The sequence below is a fragment of the Sinohyriopsis cumingii genome, chromosome 2 (assembly GCF_028554795.1).
Source record: "Sinohyriopsis cumingii isolate HCF-2022 chromosome 2, ASM2855479v2, whole genome shotgun sequence".
In the NCBI taxonomy this organism is placed as follows: Eukaryota; Metazoa; Mollusca; class Bivalvia; order Unionida; family Unionidae; genus Sinohyriopsis; species Sinohyriopsis cumingii.
In genome coordinates, this window is record NC_142962.1 from 38,136,277 (window position 1) to 38,152,946 (window position 16,670).

Here is a 16,670-nt window from a genome sequence, read left to right on the forward strand (position 1 = left end):
TATTTTGATATCATACTCTGTTCTAAATGCCATAGTTAATAGTTTTCTATCAACCTCCATAGATAACTATGCGTACTCAAAGGTTCTGCGTACGAGTTTGGGTATTTGAAATTAAAAAACCTCTCCCCTCAACAGTTTTTTTTGTGTGCAAATGATCTCTATAGCGATAGCAAACTTTCAATCTCAAAGTTGGGTCCTCGTTTTCTTTTGATAATGGGTCAAAGTTGTATGACAATGTAACAAGATAACCGGGTGGGATATTTCGGATTAACAACAGAACACGTTTTGACGACACATATATATGGTTTAATGTGGCGATTTATATGAGTAGTGGATGATGAAGATGTGTGCGTATTTATAATCCAAATATTGGATCTATTTAACAAAAAAACGCACAGTTTCAAAGATGAAAAAGATATACAAATAAATTTAGTTCAGTAACCCTAAAATACAGGATAAATGATTTCACAAATGATTCAATAATGGAAAGATGAATATAGTTCACTCAAATAGTAAACGATGTAAGTCTTTACACATAGTAAAAAATGTATTCACTCAGGTAGCAAAATTATGTCACTAAACAAGAACGGATATACAATCTATCCTTCCAGTCCTGAATAATACACTGGGTCTTACTAACCCAAAATTAGCATACAGCTAAAAATACATGCGTGGAGATGCACTCCGTCACCCGTGCACCTTATCCGCTCAACAGCTCCTCTGAATCAATTTCACAACCAATATAGACTCCGGACCCTCGGAATACTATGATCACTTGAAACATTAGACCCTCCGGATACTTGGAATATTAGACCCTCCGGACCCCCTGGTCCTTTGACGGCTCTACAGCTGGGTCACCTTAGTCCCTCTGGACCCTCCGGACGCTAGACATTAGACGCTCCGGCACCTTAAACGCTCCGGACACACGGACGTTTCTACCCTCTGACAACACCGGACACCCCGGATATTCCTACCATCAAACACTCACTCACTCAGCTGAAAATATACCCGATACAGTGTACTAAACCTGATACAGACATAACGTAAGGACGTTATACATGGTAAGTTAAAAAGATTATATTATAATGGCAATTACAAAACAGAGGTTCAATAGTAAACCTAACCCTGCTTGATAAGACAATAGTAAACAATTCTTTTAAAAAATGTAGCTTTACATTACCAATATAAATCCTGCACTACGTCGCAACAAGAATAAAAAATGCACACATTATGGTATGTAAAGAAAACTATAACAAACATGCAAAGGCAAATATGGTAATACGCTAGTTATCACTTAAAACCCAAAACATTACCTACCCCTACAGCTGGAGTTGTGCGAATCCTTTTAGCAGGCCGCTTGCTGACAAAACCATTAGTATTGTAAAGGTCCTTTACATGTAGTAACGTATTTATACCTTTAGAATTTTCGTTATTCTTTATCAAAGGCACCTTGCACGTGTGGCACAGGACGAATCGTACTCACGATTTCGAAATACATAGACCATATTATAATCACCCTCGGGTATCGTTGTACAGAGAAAAAGAAACGAAACCCGAGTACATGTATTTAATTAACAACCTTTACACCATTCCGTGACAGACAAGATTTATTAATATAAAACTAGCAATCAGCAACATATTAAAATAAAAGCTTTTACTTCATCTTTCATCATCAGTGTCCAACAAAATAAAGGCCACGGTTCACATCTAGAGGCTACAAGTTTTTCTAATGCCCACAGGATCTGTGATCTTCAAACTAACCCTGCATTCTGATTCTTCTCATAGGCAGATGTAGAAAACAAGTGCTCCATTCAGTACTTGGTTCCAATGAAGATCACACCAATCAAGAGAAAGAAGAGAGTGCTTCCATCCTTCAGAATAACTCTGCTCACATACATAACATTGAGGATGAAATGTGAGGATTATATAACAAGCTGGTTGTGAGGAGTACCTTGACTGTTCCACTGTTCCATTTTTTAAAGCCATGACCATACAAGTCCAGAACCATTCTATCTGGTCTGATGCAAATTAATTTCAATATTTAATATAGCATACATTGATTAATGCAAAATTTTCTCTTTCTTAAGTTTATATTCAAATTTAAAATTTATTGTCATAAGATGTTTCTTTTCATAAATTTCATATAATCTATGTACAATATATAAATATGCAAATAAATTATATATTTTACAACTCTGTGTATATGTCATTTGTATAAGTATGTAATATTTCTCCTGTAAGACTCTGATTAACAGGTTAAACTCAAAAAATAATTTTTTATCATTTGGCAAACTACTGATCCACTACTATTTACAAATGTTTGTTGTTGTTTGCTAAATCAAAGTTTCACATTCATCTCACAGAAGGTGCATTTTACTCTAAAAGCAATTTAGAATGCCTTTATGGAACATCCCACAACAAAGCCCTGAAACCAGAGCCATCAAAAACAAATTCTTCCAATGAAGGTCAATTCAAACTCTCTAAATGAGTAACACTGTTAGCCAAAATCTAAGGCAACATGATGCACTTAATGGTAAAACCCCTAATTTCATAAGACTGATTAGAATATTCAAAGCAACCTTTGGCACAACCCATTTCATTGTTATTTGTCTTGATGTGCTCTTTTGTTTTTAATTAAGTCTTCATGAGACAACATGTTGATAAGATGGCCAGTTGAGCACAAAATTCATCATTGAAAAGTAGAGGAACCAAAAGTAAGAAAATTCTGGAACATTTTATGATTCTCACTTTATTGTTACTGAATGTAAATATGGCTCATACTTTCACTTTGTGGTTGCGAGTTTTATGCTCACAAATTTGAGAATGCAAAGCTAGAACTTCTTCCAATGTACATGAAACTAGAAGTGTAATACAACTACCAGTATATGTAAAGCACATTAATAGAAGTGTACAACCAGTATAGGTAAAGCACGTTTAATAAATATGACATGCGAGTGTTTTAAAATAGTAACCCTTTTTTTTTTCTGTAATGATAGTTAATATCAAATTATATCTACTGTATTTAGAAATGCATGCCTTGTTTTATTTAATAGATTGCTTCTGCAATCTCCATTTATTTATGTCGCTTTTCTTTACATCATGATAACTGTACCATAAGTCATTAGCTACCGATAAAACAAATATAAAATTACCATAAAATTATGAAAATATTATTCCATTACATAATGAAACTAGAAATATTTCTACCTAACAGCTGTCTATATTAGGTAAAAAAAATTACTAATTGCTGCAAAGTTACTCTTAAAGTCCATAACATGAAAGTAATATGGCACACAAGGAGTGCAAATTTGTATATTCAAGACTTATTTAATTTCCATTTGTTCAAAATACTTCAAAATGTGATAAATTAGCATTCATAGTTGTATTTGGATCTTTTAAATGAAAAGATGTAAAAATGATAAAAAGTCACATTTAGAAGACTAACGTACATAATGTGAATTAATAGCTAACAGAAACAGCAATAAAAGCTACATTCTTTAGCAAACAGATTAGCATGTTTTGATCATAAAAAAATTACTATTTCCAATAAAAGCAATCTTGTTCCATCAAATGGTAAGAATATTGCTGAACACTAATCTTTGTAACATTTATCATCCGTGATGGAAATAGTCAAAACCGGATATTTTTCATGGTATAAATTTACCAACTTCTCCGCAATAACATCTGCAGCATTTGTATGGCTCACTGGGAGATTAAAAGCCCAAAACACCATAACAGTCATAAGTAAATCAGTTAATAAAAGCTTTAAGTATACTTTCTGAGGCCATTTTGATTGTGAACAATCCCTGGAAAAAATAGTAACTTCAGTATGAGATGTATGTGACAATGTGTTCATTTTGATTTTTATGTAGGTTAAATATAGTGATGCTAGTGTCAATGAATTTCAATATGTGTACTATGTTTTCAAATATCCTATGTTAATACCTCTCACAACAATCAGCATCATCATGTCAATATACAAAGATTCTTTCACAAACTTTATGATAAATTGAAGAAAACAAAATAGATGTCAATCATTTTTATATTAAAAAGCATATGTACTTTCAATAACATGTCAATAATAAAACTTATTGTTATTGATCATTTGACATGCTTCAATTTATAAATAATTTATTTGATAACACTACATTAAAAGAATTTGTTTTACTTTTACAAACCTCACTATCAAATACCGAGAGAGCAAGCGATGTTGGAGGGAGAAGCAGAACTCAACCAACAGGGATGAGTTCTATGAAAACAAAACGAAAAGACGAAGACCTCGTTATGTACCGGTTATCTGAAGCACAAATGAAGAAACAAAGGAAAGATACAAATTCCAGAGATAAAAAGCACTACATAAGGAAATAAAATAGATAAGATAAAACAGACAAATGATAACAATATGAACCTTGAATCAGTCCCAAGTCTGAGCTCAAAAAGTAAAGTAGCAATTCAGAGTAATAAATCAATCATTAAATTACCAGAAAGGAATCTATCAGATTTAGGTGTTAGGAACCATTATAGGAGAGCATTAAAAATGTCATATAGGAAAACAGAAGCAATGAAAAGAAGAAATCAAAATCCGATTCACAGCAGCAAACACCTTCAAAAGTGACCAGTTGGGAGTTATAATACATTTGCAAACAATTCATCTTTGGGTGAGAATGAAAATGAAATTAAGACGGAGTATAAAATGAAATGGACTGGATGGGATTTAAAACTCAATAAAGATGTGAGATGATGTCAAATGCAGTGATTCAAGACATCAGATCTATTTTGTTGATTAAGAAACCACTCAATGGTATCACATGTGATATTGTCAAGTACTTCTTAAGCAAATCAGCCGTTATCAGCAGAAGAAAATCTTCCAAAAGCATGCCTGGAAAAGCAAGAAAAATCAGACAATGGAGCAAATTGTTACATTCCTTGTGCTGGAAGACAGCATTTTTGTGCCTGGGAAAAAAAGATGCCCAGATCATGGTTACTGTAAAGTGTCAAATTCTGAATTGTACTGAACCTTAAATTTTAATTTTCCAAATAATTTTCTATTTTTTTGCGTTTGTTTTATGCAAATTTGTTGATATGACTAGGATTCATATTATGTATTGTTTATTCAATTTCATGGAAACTGTTAATGCTAGAGTTCTTATGCAATATCTCTTTAATTTTACAGTTACTAGTTCATTGATAGAATTGACAATTGCATGCTATCCAAGATTTATTAGTGTAGGATTTCATACGGTTATATGAAATAATTTTCTTGGTCTGTTAGGATAATTTTGATTATCGTGAGTTAACAATAATCGCATATTAATATCTGATTTTGTAATGTTTCAATAATCTTGTAAGTTAGAGATTGCTGTGAGCAAGACTTTTGTGAATTTTTTGCAATAGTAATCGAGCATGTGGTAGGGTAAGTAAAGAGATATGGTAACGTTTGATATACTGCTAATGTGCCAATTATGGCCCGTCGCTGTGAAGCGAAGGTGATATTCTATCGGATTAGTTCAGAATTTATGCAGTGTGGATAGCTAATATGCTTCTGACTAATGTAAGTGAGGGAATTTTATGTACATGTAGAAAGTGGTACATAAAGAGATTATGGGGTAATTTTGTCCTTTGAGAAACAGTAGTTTTTCTGGGGAGAGACAGTCCGAAGAAGAAAAAAAAGAGTGATGACGAGTTTAGAATAAAGGACTAGGAAGTCCTGGAAGGGGTGAAGCTTAGAGAATAGGAAGGCTTGAGGAAACAGGAAGACACTGATACACAGTCATGGGAGGAAGGTGATGCAATCAGTCATGGACTCTTTTCACCACTCGTTATTATGATGAAATAAATCCAAATTAGACACTGCTACTAAATTAAGTTGACATAATTGAGATTGAATTGGAATTGCTGCTATTAATTTGTTTTGATTAAATTTGTTATTTTTCTTGTCTAAAGGGGCTCATATTGCATTATTTCTTCCTAATATTCTTGTTCAGTTCTTTGTTGAAATTCTATCTTTCCACTCCACCAGGCTGTAATATTGTGGGAGGTCATCCTCTAGATAATGCCAGCCAAATCCAATTACCCACCCCTCTTACCAAGAGGGCGACATTACAGTTACCTGTCAGAAAGACATTATTAAACTACGTTCATATCACCCACTCCAAATTTCTACTAGAGAATCCACATGTAAAGATATCAAAATCAATAGTTTATTAAATGAAACATGCGTACATAATACATGCCAACGTTTCAGTGCACACATGTCTCTGCACAAGACACCAAAATATAGCTCTTAAAATATGAACTTTGTGAAATTTAGGAAATTTACAGAAACCCAAATGTTTTCATCAAAGAATATGAAGAGGATAATATTATTCTTGAACTCAAAGAAGTTTACCGATTTGGTGAAATTTATACATTGGAAAAGGGTAAAGGATAGCAAGAAATTAAGATGGAATCGGCAAAGAATCTTCCATCATTGTGGTTCAGATGATGATACCTTGACACGAGTAACTTGAGTCCTCAGATCATCTCAACTCTATTTACCCAAATATCCAGTTCACTTCAGAACAAGAGGAAAATGGCAAGCTACCTTTCTTGGACAATTATATACATGTAAATGATGATGGATCAACCAGTCAATGTGCACATAATACCCACACTAACCAGTACTTAAACTTTTTTTCCAATCACAATCTGGAACAGAAAAAAGGTCAGTAGATCTTTAATGCACTAACCTAACTCCCTAGTCACTGATGAGTGACACTGACTGGAAGAAGCAGAGCATGTGAAATCAGCACTAAGGGTAAATCGCTACCCACAGTGGATTTTCAAACTTCCAGAAAAAAAGGAAAAAACACCACCCAAAACCATGAGTAGCATAAATGAAACCAACATTGGCATGCCATATAGCTGTGGTAAGTCCTTGTCAGAGTATTCAGACAACATGGGATCAATGCATATCACAAACCATGCAACTCTTTAAGACAACTTACACATGTGAAGAACAAAATCGAAAATTTGAAGAAAAAAATGTGGTGTGGTTTATTATGTCCAATGTAATGACTGTGAGAAAGATTACACTGGGAATTAAGGTACACATCAAAAGAGTTACTGGTCATACATGAACATTGTAGCAATATAAAACATTCCATTGTCCCCAGCCAAACCAAGGTGATCACATCAGAGGACAATATATGGAAAAGAAAGGTGAAGGAGGCAATCAAAATACAACATTGGAGGCCAACACTAAAGAGGGACATTTAAACAACTATCCATCTCATCCAGTCTCATTGTATCACAACCATTATAGGTAACTTTAGTTCTCTGATCTTAATGTTTCCTACCTTAAATATTTTCAGCATTTTTTATGTTTTCTAATTTCATGGTGGGTTTTTTGGTAATCATATCATTATACACGTTTTTTATGTTATAAGTGTTGTCTAATGTTGTAAAGCACTTAGAACTTCTAAAGATTAGGTGCTATACAAAGTTCTCATTATTATTATTATTATTATTATTATCTGATCAACATTAGTTGCTGATGAAGGTAGTGTGATATTGCCAACATCAGAGTATGGGAATTTACTAATGACCATAAGATGAAAAGAAGCTGAAGAGACATTTATGAAAGCTAAATTCAAATATTTGCCTCAGAGCTTTTTGAATTCAGGATGCAAGTTAAGAGAATAAATACCCTGAATATGCGGAGATGAAATGCTTCCAAGAAAATCTTGATGTGGGGCATATAGCTGTATGAGTGAACTTCACAGAAGATTTCCTTTGTTCATTAGTGAAAAAAATATATACGGCATACTGAACAGTACCATGATAGCACTCCACACAACAGATTATTTCCCTGAAAGCCACAATAAAAAGCTACATTGCAATAACGCAACTATGCAATTTTTAGGAAGTTGAATCTGATGTTTCAAGATGAATACCCTGACTTAACAACAGTTCACTAGCTCAGATTCTCCTCAAGTCAATATACAAACAAACAAAACTGGATTTAATGCCAGGTGGAATTACTTGGAAAGTGGCTATGGAAAAGGGCCGCGTGACAGTTTAGGGAACAGTGTTAAAAAGGTCTGCAAACATGGCTTTAAAGCCGTGAAAATATAGCATACTGGGAACGTCAGATTTCTACACTTGGGGTTTGTCATCAGAAGAATGGTAGAAAGGTGAAACATTTCCAAAATACACAATATGATTATGAATGAGCATCAGCAGATATGAACAAGCGGGAGACACCAGCAAATATTACTGGACCATTGCATGTGGTAGTTCCTGTTACAGAGGAGGCTGTCATATAATTGCAAATCATGCCTAACTGACCCAGAAAATGTTGTGTGGAGGGTGGGTGTGTCACTCATTAAAACTGAACGCATAGACATAAACCTATCATCAAAAGTAGAACCACCCAAAAACAGTAGAACCACCCAAAAACAGTAGAACCACCCAAAAACAAATATTGTAACAGTATGAAAATTGAATCAAGTACAATTGGAAAAGCATGTCTATCAAATGTGATTCATCAGTGTAAAGTTTTCATCAAATGAAAACCGAGACAAACAAGACCACACAGCATGTGCCATTCCTGTATTTAAATGTCTTCTCTACTGGCACTAGTAGGGTATGGTATACTTGACTCTCAGTGACTTCAACCTTTAGTCAAGGTATATAGTCTTGAACTAATAAGCAGAAACCATTATTTTTTTATCCATCTAACATAACTGTGGATCATGGAACCAATATGATTTGTATTACCCAATGTGCAACCCATCCACAAACTTAGGTCAATGAACTTACTCTAGAACTGAAGTTACTCTACTAAACCATTTTTATATATATTACAATAGCCCTGTCCATTGACCATTTAATGCAAAATAAACATTCCTCTGTGATTTAGTAAGTGCAAGCCATCCCCAGCTTAGTTGATGTATATGTTCTAGAACTAAAGTCATTATGCAAGAGCTATTTCACAAGTACTCCATTCCACAATGTGATAGCCACTTGGTTCCACTGACAATTGCCCAAATCAAGAGAAAGAGTTTCCATCCTTGTATAAATATAAAGACCTTTTCTCACATCCTTGTATAAATATAAAAACCTATTCTCACTAAAAGACTACAAGTTATTCTGATACCCACAAGAACAGTGATCTTCAACTGACCCTGCATTCTTGATATCCCCCAGAGCCCGAGTGGGATGTAGGAAACAACAAGTACTTCATTCAATGCTGTGATAGCCACTAGGTTCCACTGAAAACCACTCTAATCAAGAGAAAGAAGAGAGTGCTTCCATCCTTCAGAATAACTCTGCTCATATACATAACACTGAAGAAGGCATGTGAGGACAATATGACATGTTGTGAGGAGTATTAATGGCTTGACTGTTCCACAGATTCATTGTTTACAGCCATGACTGACTGTTTCAGATGAATACAAAACCATTATACCTGGTTCAATTGATATAGCATACATTGATGAATGCATAATTTTCTCTTCTGAAGGTCATCTTTAGATTTATATTTTTTTGTAATAAAATGTTATTATTTTGCAAATATGATATATATATAAAATAGATAAATATGCAAATAAATTCAACATTTTGCAACTCTGTATGCATCATATGTAAAACTATATAAACTTTCTCCTACAAGAATCCGATCAAGAGATTAAAAGAAACTGATAGAAGACAGTGGTTTTCTTAAGCTAAGGCTTTAGTAAATCCAATGAATGAAACAATTTCAGTACAACTGCGAATCTAGGCATGGAGGAAGAAAATTAAAAAAAATACAGTATCAAATCTAGAAAGTACCAAACTTGTGAAGTGATTCAGACAGTTGCTCTAAATAAAAAAAAGTGAAAACCACGGTGTCATACATGCTCATCTATTGAAGTTTTTTGCAAGAAGTTCATAATACTAGGAACAGAAACTTAAAGAGTTGTTAATAAAACTCCAGATGACACAGGGCGTAATACTTTGGTGGACCATAAGACTGATACAGGGTATGCTAAATCTATATCACAAAACCCCTATCATATACCACTAGCAAAATGAGCAGAGGCTGAGAAAGAGATCAACCCTCTATCTCATTTGGTGTCTGCCTGTAGTAATGGTGACTAAACATAATGGGTCCAAATGCTGCTGTTGGAGGTATGAAGTCCGTAACTCAAGAAAAAGTTCCTACAAAGAAACCCAGTGCTTCCATTAAACAGTATGATGTGGGGGTACCATTGAAAAGAATCGGAATTGGTATATTGGGATCCTTACCTAAATCAGAGGAAATATGTTCTTCTAGTAATCTCATTTTCCAAAGTTTACAGAGGCCATTCCCATAGAAAATCTTTAAGCAAAGATTTGCAACCATATGCTTAAAGATTTATCTGTTTTTTGGGATACCTGTGCAGAAGCACTCAGATCAGGGATTAAATGTTACATCACAATGTTTTAGAGAAACTTGTATAATTTTGGGCATAGATAAAACTAGAACTACTCCTGGGAGACTACAATATGGTGGAACAGGCAGATACAAGAACAGTAAGCATTTTAGTTCTTGCGTCATCACAACAAAATGACTGGGATACCTACTTCCCTCTAATGACAACTGCATGTTGGTCTTTCATGAATAAAACTACAGGCTTATTTCCTTGTGCTATTAGAGACATTAGACTGACTGTCTACTCATTATTCTGTATGACTGTCTTGAAAAGGAACATGTCAAATATGAAAATATGTCTGACTATGCTGATCAGCTGGAAAGAAAACAGATTTGAATACAAGATTTTGCTAGAACACATCTGAAAATAGCTACTGATGAAATGAAATTAAAATATGATTGCAGAATTAAGCATAACAAAGAAGGTGATCTGGCCTAGTTATATGACCTTCAACACAGCCATGATTAAATCCTAAATTACCCAGGTCCTGGAAAGGTCTTTTGTGGTGATGACTAATCAACAACATACTTGATCGCATCAGATCAAGTTTTAAAAAACAAAAACAAAAAAATGATGCACTGTTACTACGTGTAAAGCTCATCTGTCAAATGTCTCAAGCACTATTCATGTTTAATCTGAAGAGATCTGGAATTTAACCAATGCTGGAAGATCTCAATTTGAGCAACACAGCATACAAGTGCATAAAGTTCAAACAGCTGTACAACAGACAGCAGTTGCATGGTTGTAAAAATACTAGACTTATGATGGCATAAGATGGGATGAGGGTTCCTAAGGTTGAACAGTGATACTGAGAATACAAACAGCAGGAGTTGCCATCATGTTAAAACACTCAAACCTCAGATGACAGTTGAACTATCTCCTGTTCATGGCATTCCAAGTCATCACCAGGTAAAAAGAGGTAACCGTTTCTTCAGTCAGGAAATCTACAGTATCATCGCGCTCCTTATTAGGAGCAACATTTTCTCATTCTTCTTCATCTGAATCCTATTCCTCTCCTTTCTCATCTTGTCCCTCTTCTCTCTATACTGATCCAGTTGTAGTAGCTGTTTGTACATGCCTAACAGCTGTAACACCTGTCTGTACACCCCTACCAGCTGTAACAACTGTCTGTACACCCATACCAGCTGTAACACCTGTCCATAAACCCAAACCAGTTTAATACCTGCCTGTACACCCATACCAGCTGTAACTCCTGTCTTTACACCCATACCAGTTGTAACCACTGTCGGTACACCAAGATCAGTAACAGTACCTGCCTGTACATACATACCAGTTGTAACACCTGTCTGTACACCCATTCCAGTTGCAGCACCTGTTTGTACATCCATAGTTAGTTTTCCCTGTCTGTGCATCCATGTCTATTGAGAATTAAAAACTAAATCAGAAATATTTGGTACAGCAGCAGTCTTGCTGAATGGAGGGGGGGGGGCACAGAAATTTGAAATAATGGTAGCAACTCTGTTAATAAGTCAAATAGGTTGTTGGCAAAATTAGTCACCAAGGAGAAGAACCCTTGCATATTCTTGACAGATCCATAACATTTTAAATTCATTTTTAACTTCCTAAGAAACAGACTGGATTTTCCTGCAACCAATCTTTCCAAGGGTGCACAGTATCTTTAGGAAATTTTGTGTGGCAAGGTGTTATGAACTGGATGGTCTGGTTCATGTTGTCAAGGATCACCTAGAAAGAGTGAAAGCACTTGATTACTGATTAGAGCAATTTGAATACTGCATAGCAGAGTGTGTTATAATAATTGGCATGTACATTAACTTTCAAATTAAGTCTATAAGGCCATTATATGTAACAGATCTGTGTAGCATGCTGACCAGGAAACCTATGTGAGGGCATACAAAAATCATGTAAGTGATCTGTGAAATAGAAAATTGGCTTATTAGTGACAAACCAACATGTAATTAATTTTACAATACTAATTTCATAAAGTCAACCTGAACATCCATTCTAGGTGTACAAAATAATGTGTGTGTGTGTGTGTGTGTGTGTGTGTGTGTGATTTGGATTTTTAACGTAGCTATAAAAAAAATCAGTCATATCACAACGATGTCTGCAGTGTGGCAGTTTATAGTGATGTCTAGCACTGGGGCATCATGCCGCAGACATGTAGCATGATGTCCCACCCAGTCACATTATCCTGACACCAGGCTGACCGGTCCTAACACTAACCTTTTAATGTTGAGTGCCAAACGAGGCAGCTTTTAGTACCATTTCTGCAAGACTTTGGTATGACTCAGCCAGGGATCGAACCCCACAACCTCCTGCATCTGAGGCGGATGCTCTAACCACTAGGCCACCAGAGAGGTGTGTGCAAAATAATGATCTAAAATTTAATTTCTATTGCATAAAATGTATCGCTTAGTAAAATCCCTTGCATACATTTTTGCATCCCTGCTCAAGAAAGAATGATGTTAACTGTGTTGGGCAGTAGCATATTATTCCAGTATTTATGCATTCTGCATGTGTTTTTTTTCTTCTAAAAACAAACGTCATATTAATAATCATTGATTGGTTGGAATAATGAATGATTGTTCATGAAATTTCAGCAATTCCCAACACTACTGAGTGCTATGTTTTTATATAAAACTATGAGAAACGGTAAGAAAGGAAAGAATGGAGTAATTTCTTCAAGCCTGGTAATGTTACCTACAACAAGGGGAAAACATTCAGTCAAAAAGTCAAAGCCACCTGAGGTCTGTTACATAAGAACAACAAGAGACAAGCAGTGTTAACTCATTAATCCATGGATGTTTTTATCGTTTTCACCTGAAGTGTGAGTAGGATATACATTTTGGGGGCTATTTCTGAATACATCCTTATACATGGACTTCCATGAGATTTCCGGTAAACCTTATGCTTAGTTGTGTTAGAAACATCTTTTTTCATTGGCTCTTTCACTCACGCATAAGCAGAAGGGTAAAAGTTGGAGTTTTTCCTCTGCTTAAATGACCCATCATTTTCATACCCAGACCACTCTGTATTGTAAATGCCCATCTTATCCTACTTTTTGCAAAGGTTTGCCTGTCTGTGTGCAGTTCAGACCAGTCTGAGGCCAAACAAAAAGTCTAAAATCCAGACACAAAATTGGATTCTGACCACAAGTGACTTTTTTGGTGAATACGAATTGGGTCAAAAAATTATATTTTTTCTGTCTGTATTTTGTTCTGCAACTAGAACATCCTAATTATTTAGTATCACTAAAGAGCTACATCAGTCAACCTTTTATAATACCACCCACTTTAGTATACATGTATCTTAAATGACCTTGATGCTACAGAGCTTGGAAGTAGGCTACTACCTCCTGATTCATCAACAAGGCGCCACGGGTTATAATAATAATAATAATAATGAGGACTTTGTATAGCACCTAATCTTTAGAAGCTCTAAGCGCTTTACAACATTAGACAATACATATAACATAAAAAACATATATAATGATATGATTACAAAAAACAAACACCATGAAATTAGAAAACATAAAAAAACATGCTAAGAATATTTAAGGTCAGAAACATTATTAGGGCTTTAAGTTTGTTCTTGCAGTCGAAATAAGTGAGTTTTAAGAGCACACTTGAATGGGATCACTGTCTTTGTGTCCAAGTTCAATAGGCAATTCATTCCACGTTGCTGGGCCCTGGTATGCAAAAGAACGTTGTCCATATGACTTTGTTTTCACAGTGGGAATAATGAGTATACGATTGAAAGAAGAGGAGTGCAAGTATCTTGCTGGTGTGTACACATGGGTGAGGTCGGATAGGTATGTTGGACTGGATTCCATCAGTGAAACGTAGCACAGAGAACAAATTTTGCATTTGATTCTGGATCAAATGGATAGCCAGTGTAGGGTACAGAGCAGCGGGGAGGTGTTCTCTGATTTTGGTACTCTATGTATGATCCGAGCAGCTGTGTTTTGAACTTTTTGAAGTTTCTGGAGTAGATACTGAGATGAATCAGACAGAATTGAGTTACAATAGTCAAGTCTTGAAAGTACTAATGAACACACAAGTGTTTTAGTGGCATCAACTGAAAGATATTTGCGAATGGAGCTGATGCAGCCTTGCATATGTTCATGACATGTTGGTGCAATATAAGAGTACTGTCCAGAGTAACACCCTAGGTTTCGTACTGACTGTGTGAATTTAATGTTGGTGTTGCTGATATTTATTGTTTGAGGTAAAGGATGTGAATGAGAAAGTCTTTGTGTTGTGATCAGAATGGCCTCAGTTTTATCATTATTCATCTGCAGCTTGTTACATGTCATTCATGATTTCACATCAGAAATGCACCTCTCTACACCTTGGATAGTAGCATCAACTTCAGCTGGGTGGCTAGATTTGTATATTTGGGTGTGATCAGCGTACAATTGGTGAGACAATGGATGATGATCTATGACACTTGAGAGTGGCTGAGTGTTTATAATGAAAACAGGTCCAAGAATGCAGATTGTACACTGTACATTGCTAATGAGACTGTTAATAAGTTAACAAGGGTTTTATAAACTTTTTACAAATTGTCAAGGTATGGCTAATTTTGTAATTTATGTGCAATGTTGATGCACAAATGATTCAAAATGCAAGGAATATTCCAATTTGTTGGCATCATTAAAATGTACCCATTGAATCATTTATCTATGTATTAAGAGATCTGGTGAAGAGAATAGAGAATACATATCATTTAGTCCACCCTAGAAAAAATTCACAGATGTGGAATATTGAGTACAGGGAATGTTAGTTCCAACATCCTGACTATTGGTTTTTCTCCTGGGATCTAAATCATAAAGAGAAAAGATGTCTGGTATAGTGGGAGAAAGCAATATGCTCAACATACAGTTATATATAAAAAATGTTTCAACTATATGAAGATATATCGAATACAGATACACTTAGTATAAGGAGGGGCTTATACAATTAACAAAAATCAAACATTCTAGAGGTACACAATATTACAACTGATCCAGATACTGCAACTTTCCAGGCTAGCCTTGACCTTCGGATGGAATAAATAACCAAAACAGTACTAGAAAATCAAATTAAGACATGCAATCTGGATCAAAAGTCAGAGCAACTTTGCACTTGATTTGAGTAGGATAGGCCAGGCTGAGTTTGAAAGATCATTCTAAAAATATGATAAATGTAAACCAAAACTAAATAGTAACTTATCTTATCCAGCAGATGCTATCAAAGTGATCATAGTCTTTGTCATAAAGTCTAATGTGTGGTGGGTAGCTGGTACAAGCTATGTAGATAAAAGTATTCTTGACAAGTGATCTCAATTTGAAAATATCCAGTGAGAAAGGAGTGCACATTACACGTGTGTTGATAACTGGTTAGGTAAATCTACAGTGTTGAAAACAAAATTAAACAAGAACACCCAAAGAGTGGAACCAGTGTCGTGAAGGATAAAACAGTTTACCTAAGACTACAACCTTGAGGAGGAACTTCCATTGTAAGGCTCATAGTGCTGTTCATCCCTGTAATCATGGACATGGAAAATCTCTGGCAAAGCTAAGTAAATCTATTGATTGTCCCATTTCAGCCTGCAGATTTTTCGCACATCTGCAAAGCAAGCAATACATATCTCAGAGATAAAATGTACAAATCAAGTACATTATACAAGGAAACAAATCTGAGAAATGGGCATTTCTGTACAAAGTTGATTAGAAATATCAAGAAGACAAAGGCAAACTAATGTGGTGTGCTATGGCTCTAAAAATAAAAGCAAAATATGAACCTTCTTAACATAAACCACCTCCATTTTAACACTTTTGTTGATGTAATCTGGCAGGTGCAGTTTTGTGCAGTCCGTGATTTTTAATATGCTCTCTACTTTGATTCACTGAATGTGTCTCTTAGGTTAAATGGTCAGTACTGATACATGTATATAAGCAACTGTGACATGTGGCTTCCATTTAAAATCTCTCCCCAGACCCTACTTGTGGGAATCGTTGCATAAGTTAAATGGTGTTTAGCCATATAAGCTAATCTGCGGGGACCAACATATGAAATTCTGCCATCGGGCCATACTATTCTCTTTTTCCCTTAGTCTGACATATCTTCCATGGTCCCCGTCCACTGCATACAACCCGTCACATTTCATTCTGTTTAGATTTTTTTCTCCAAAATCATACGAAAACTATAAAAAAAATATATACTCCAATGAACTATCGTATGCAAAAGTCACTAAAATGATATCTTTGAA

The 16,670-nt window shown here is 35.2% G+C and overlaps 1 protein-coding gene across 2 annotated transcripts; it reads right to left on the reverse strand.

Moving 5' to 3' along the window:
- Positions 1-298: 298 nt before the first annotated feature.
- Positions 299-16,024, reverse strand: LOC149804672 (uncharacterized). Of its 2 annotated transcripts, XR_016416437.1 has the most exons (3): positions 15,885-16,024; positions 1,318-12,140; positions 299-996 (listed from the first exon to the last, which is right to left on the reverse strand). XR_016416437.1 is itself a non-coding variant. In XM_089942924.1 (2 exons), the coding sequence occupies exon 2, from the start codon at positions 11,807-11,809 to the stop codon at positions 11,381-11,383; it is 429 nt and encodes a 142-aa protein (XP_089799050.1). In that variant the 5' UTR covers positions 11,810-12,140; positions 15,885-16,024; the 3' UTR covers positions 299-11,380. The 2 variants fall into 2 exon arrangements, 1 of the variants encoding a protein (XP_089799050.1); XM_089942924.1 differs by having other exon boundaries at positions 299-12,140.
- Between the last annotated feature and the right edge of the window lie 646 nt (positions 16,025-16,670).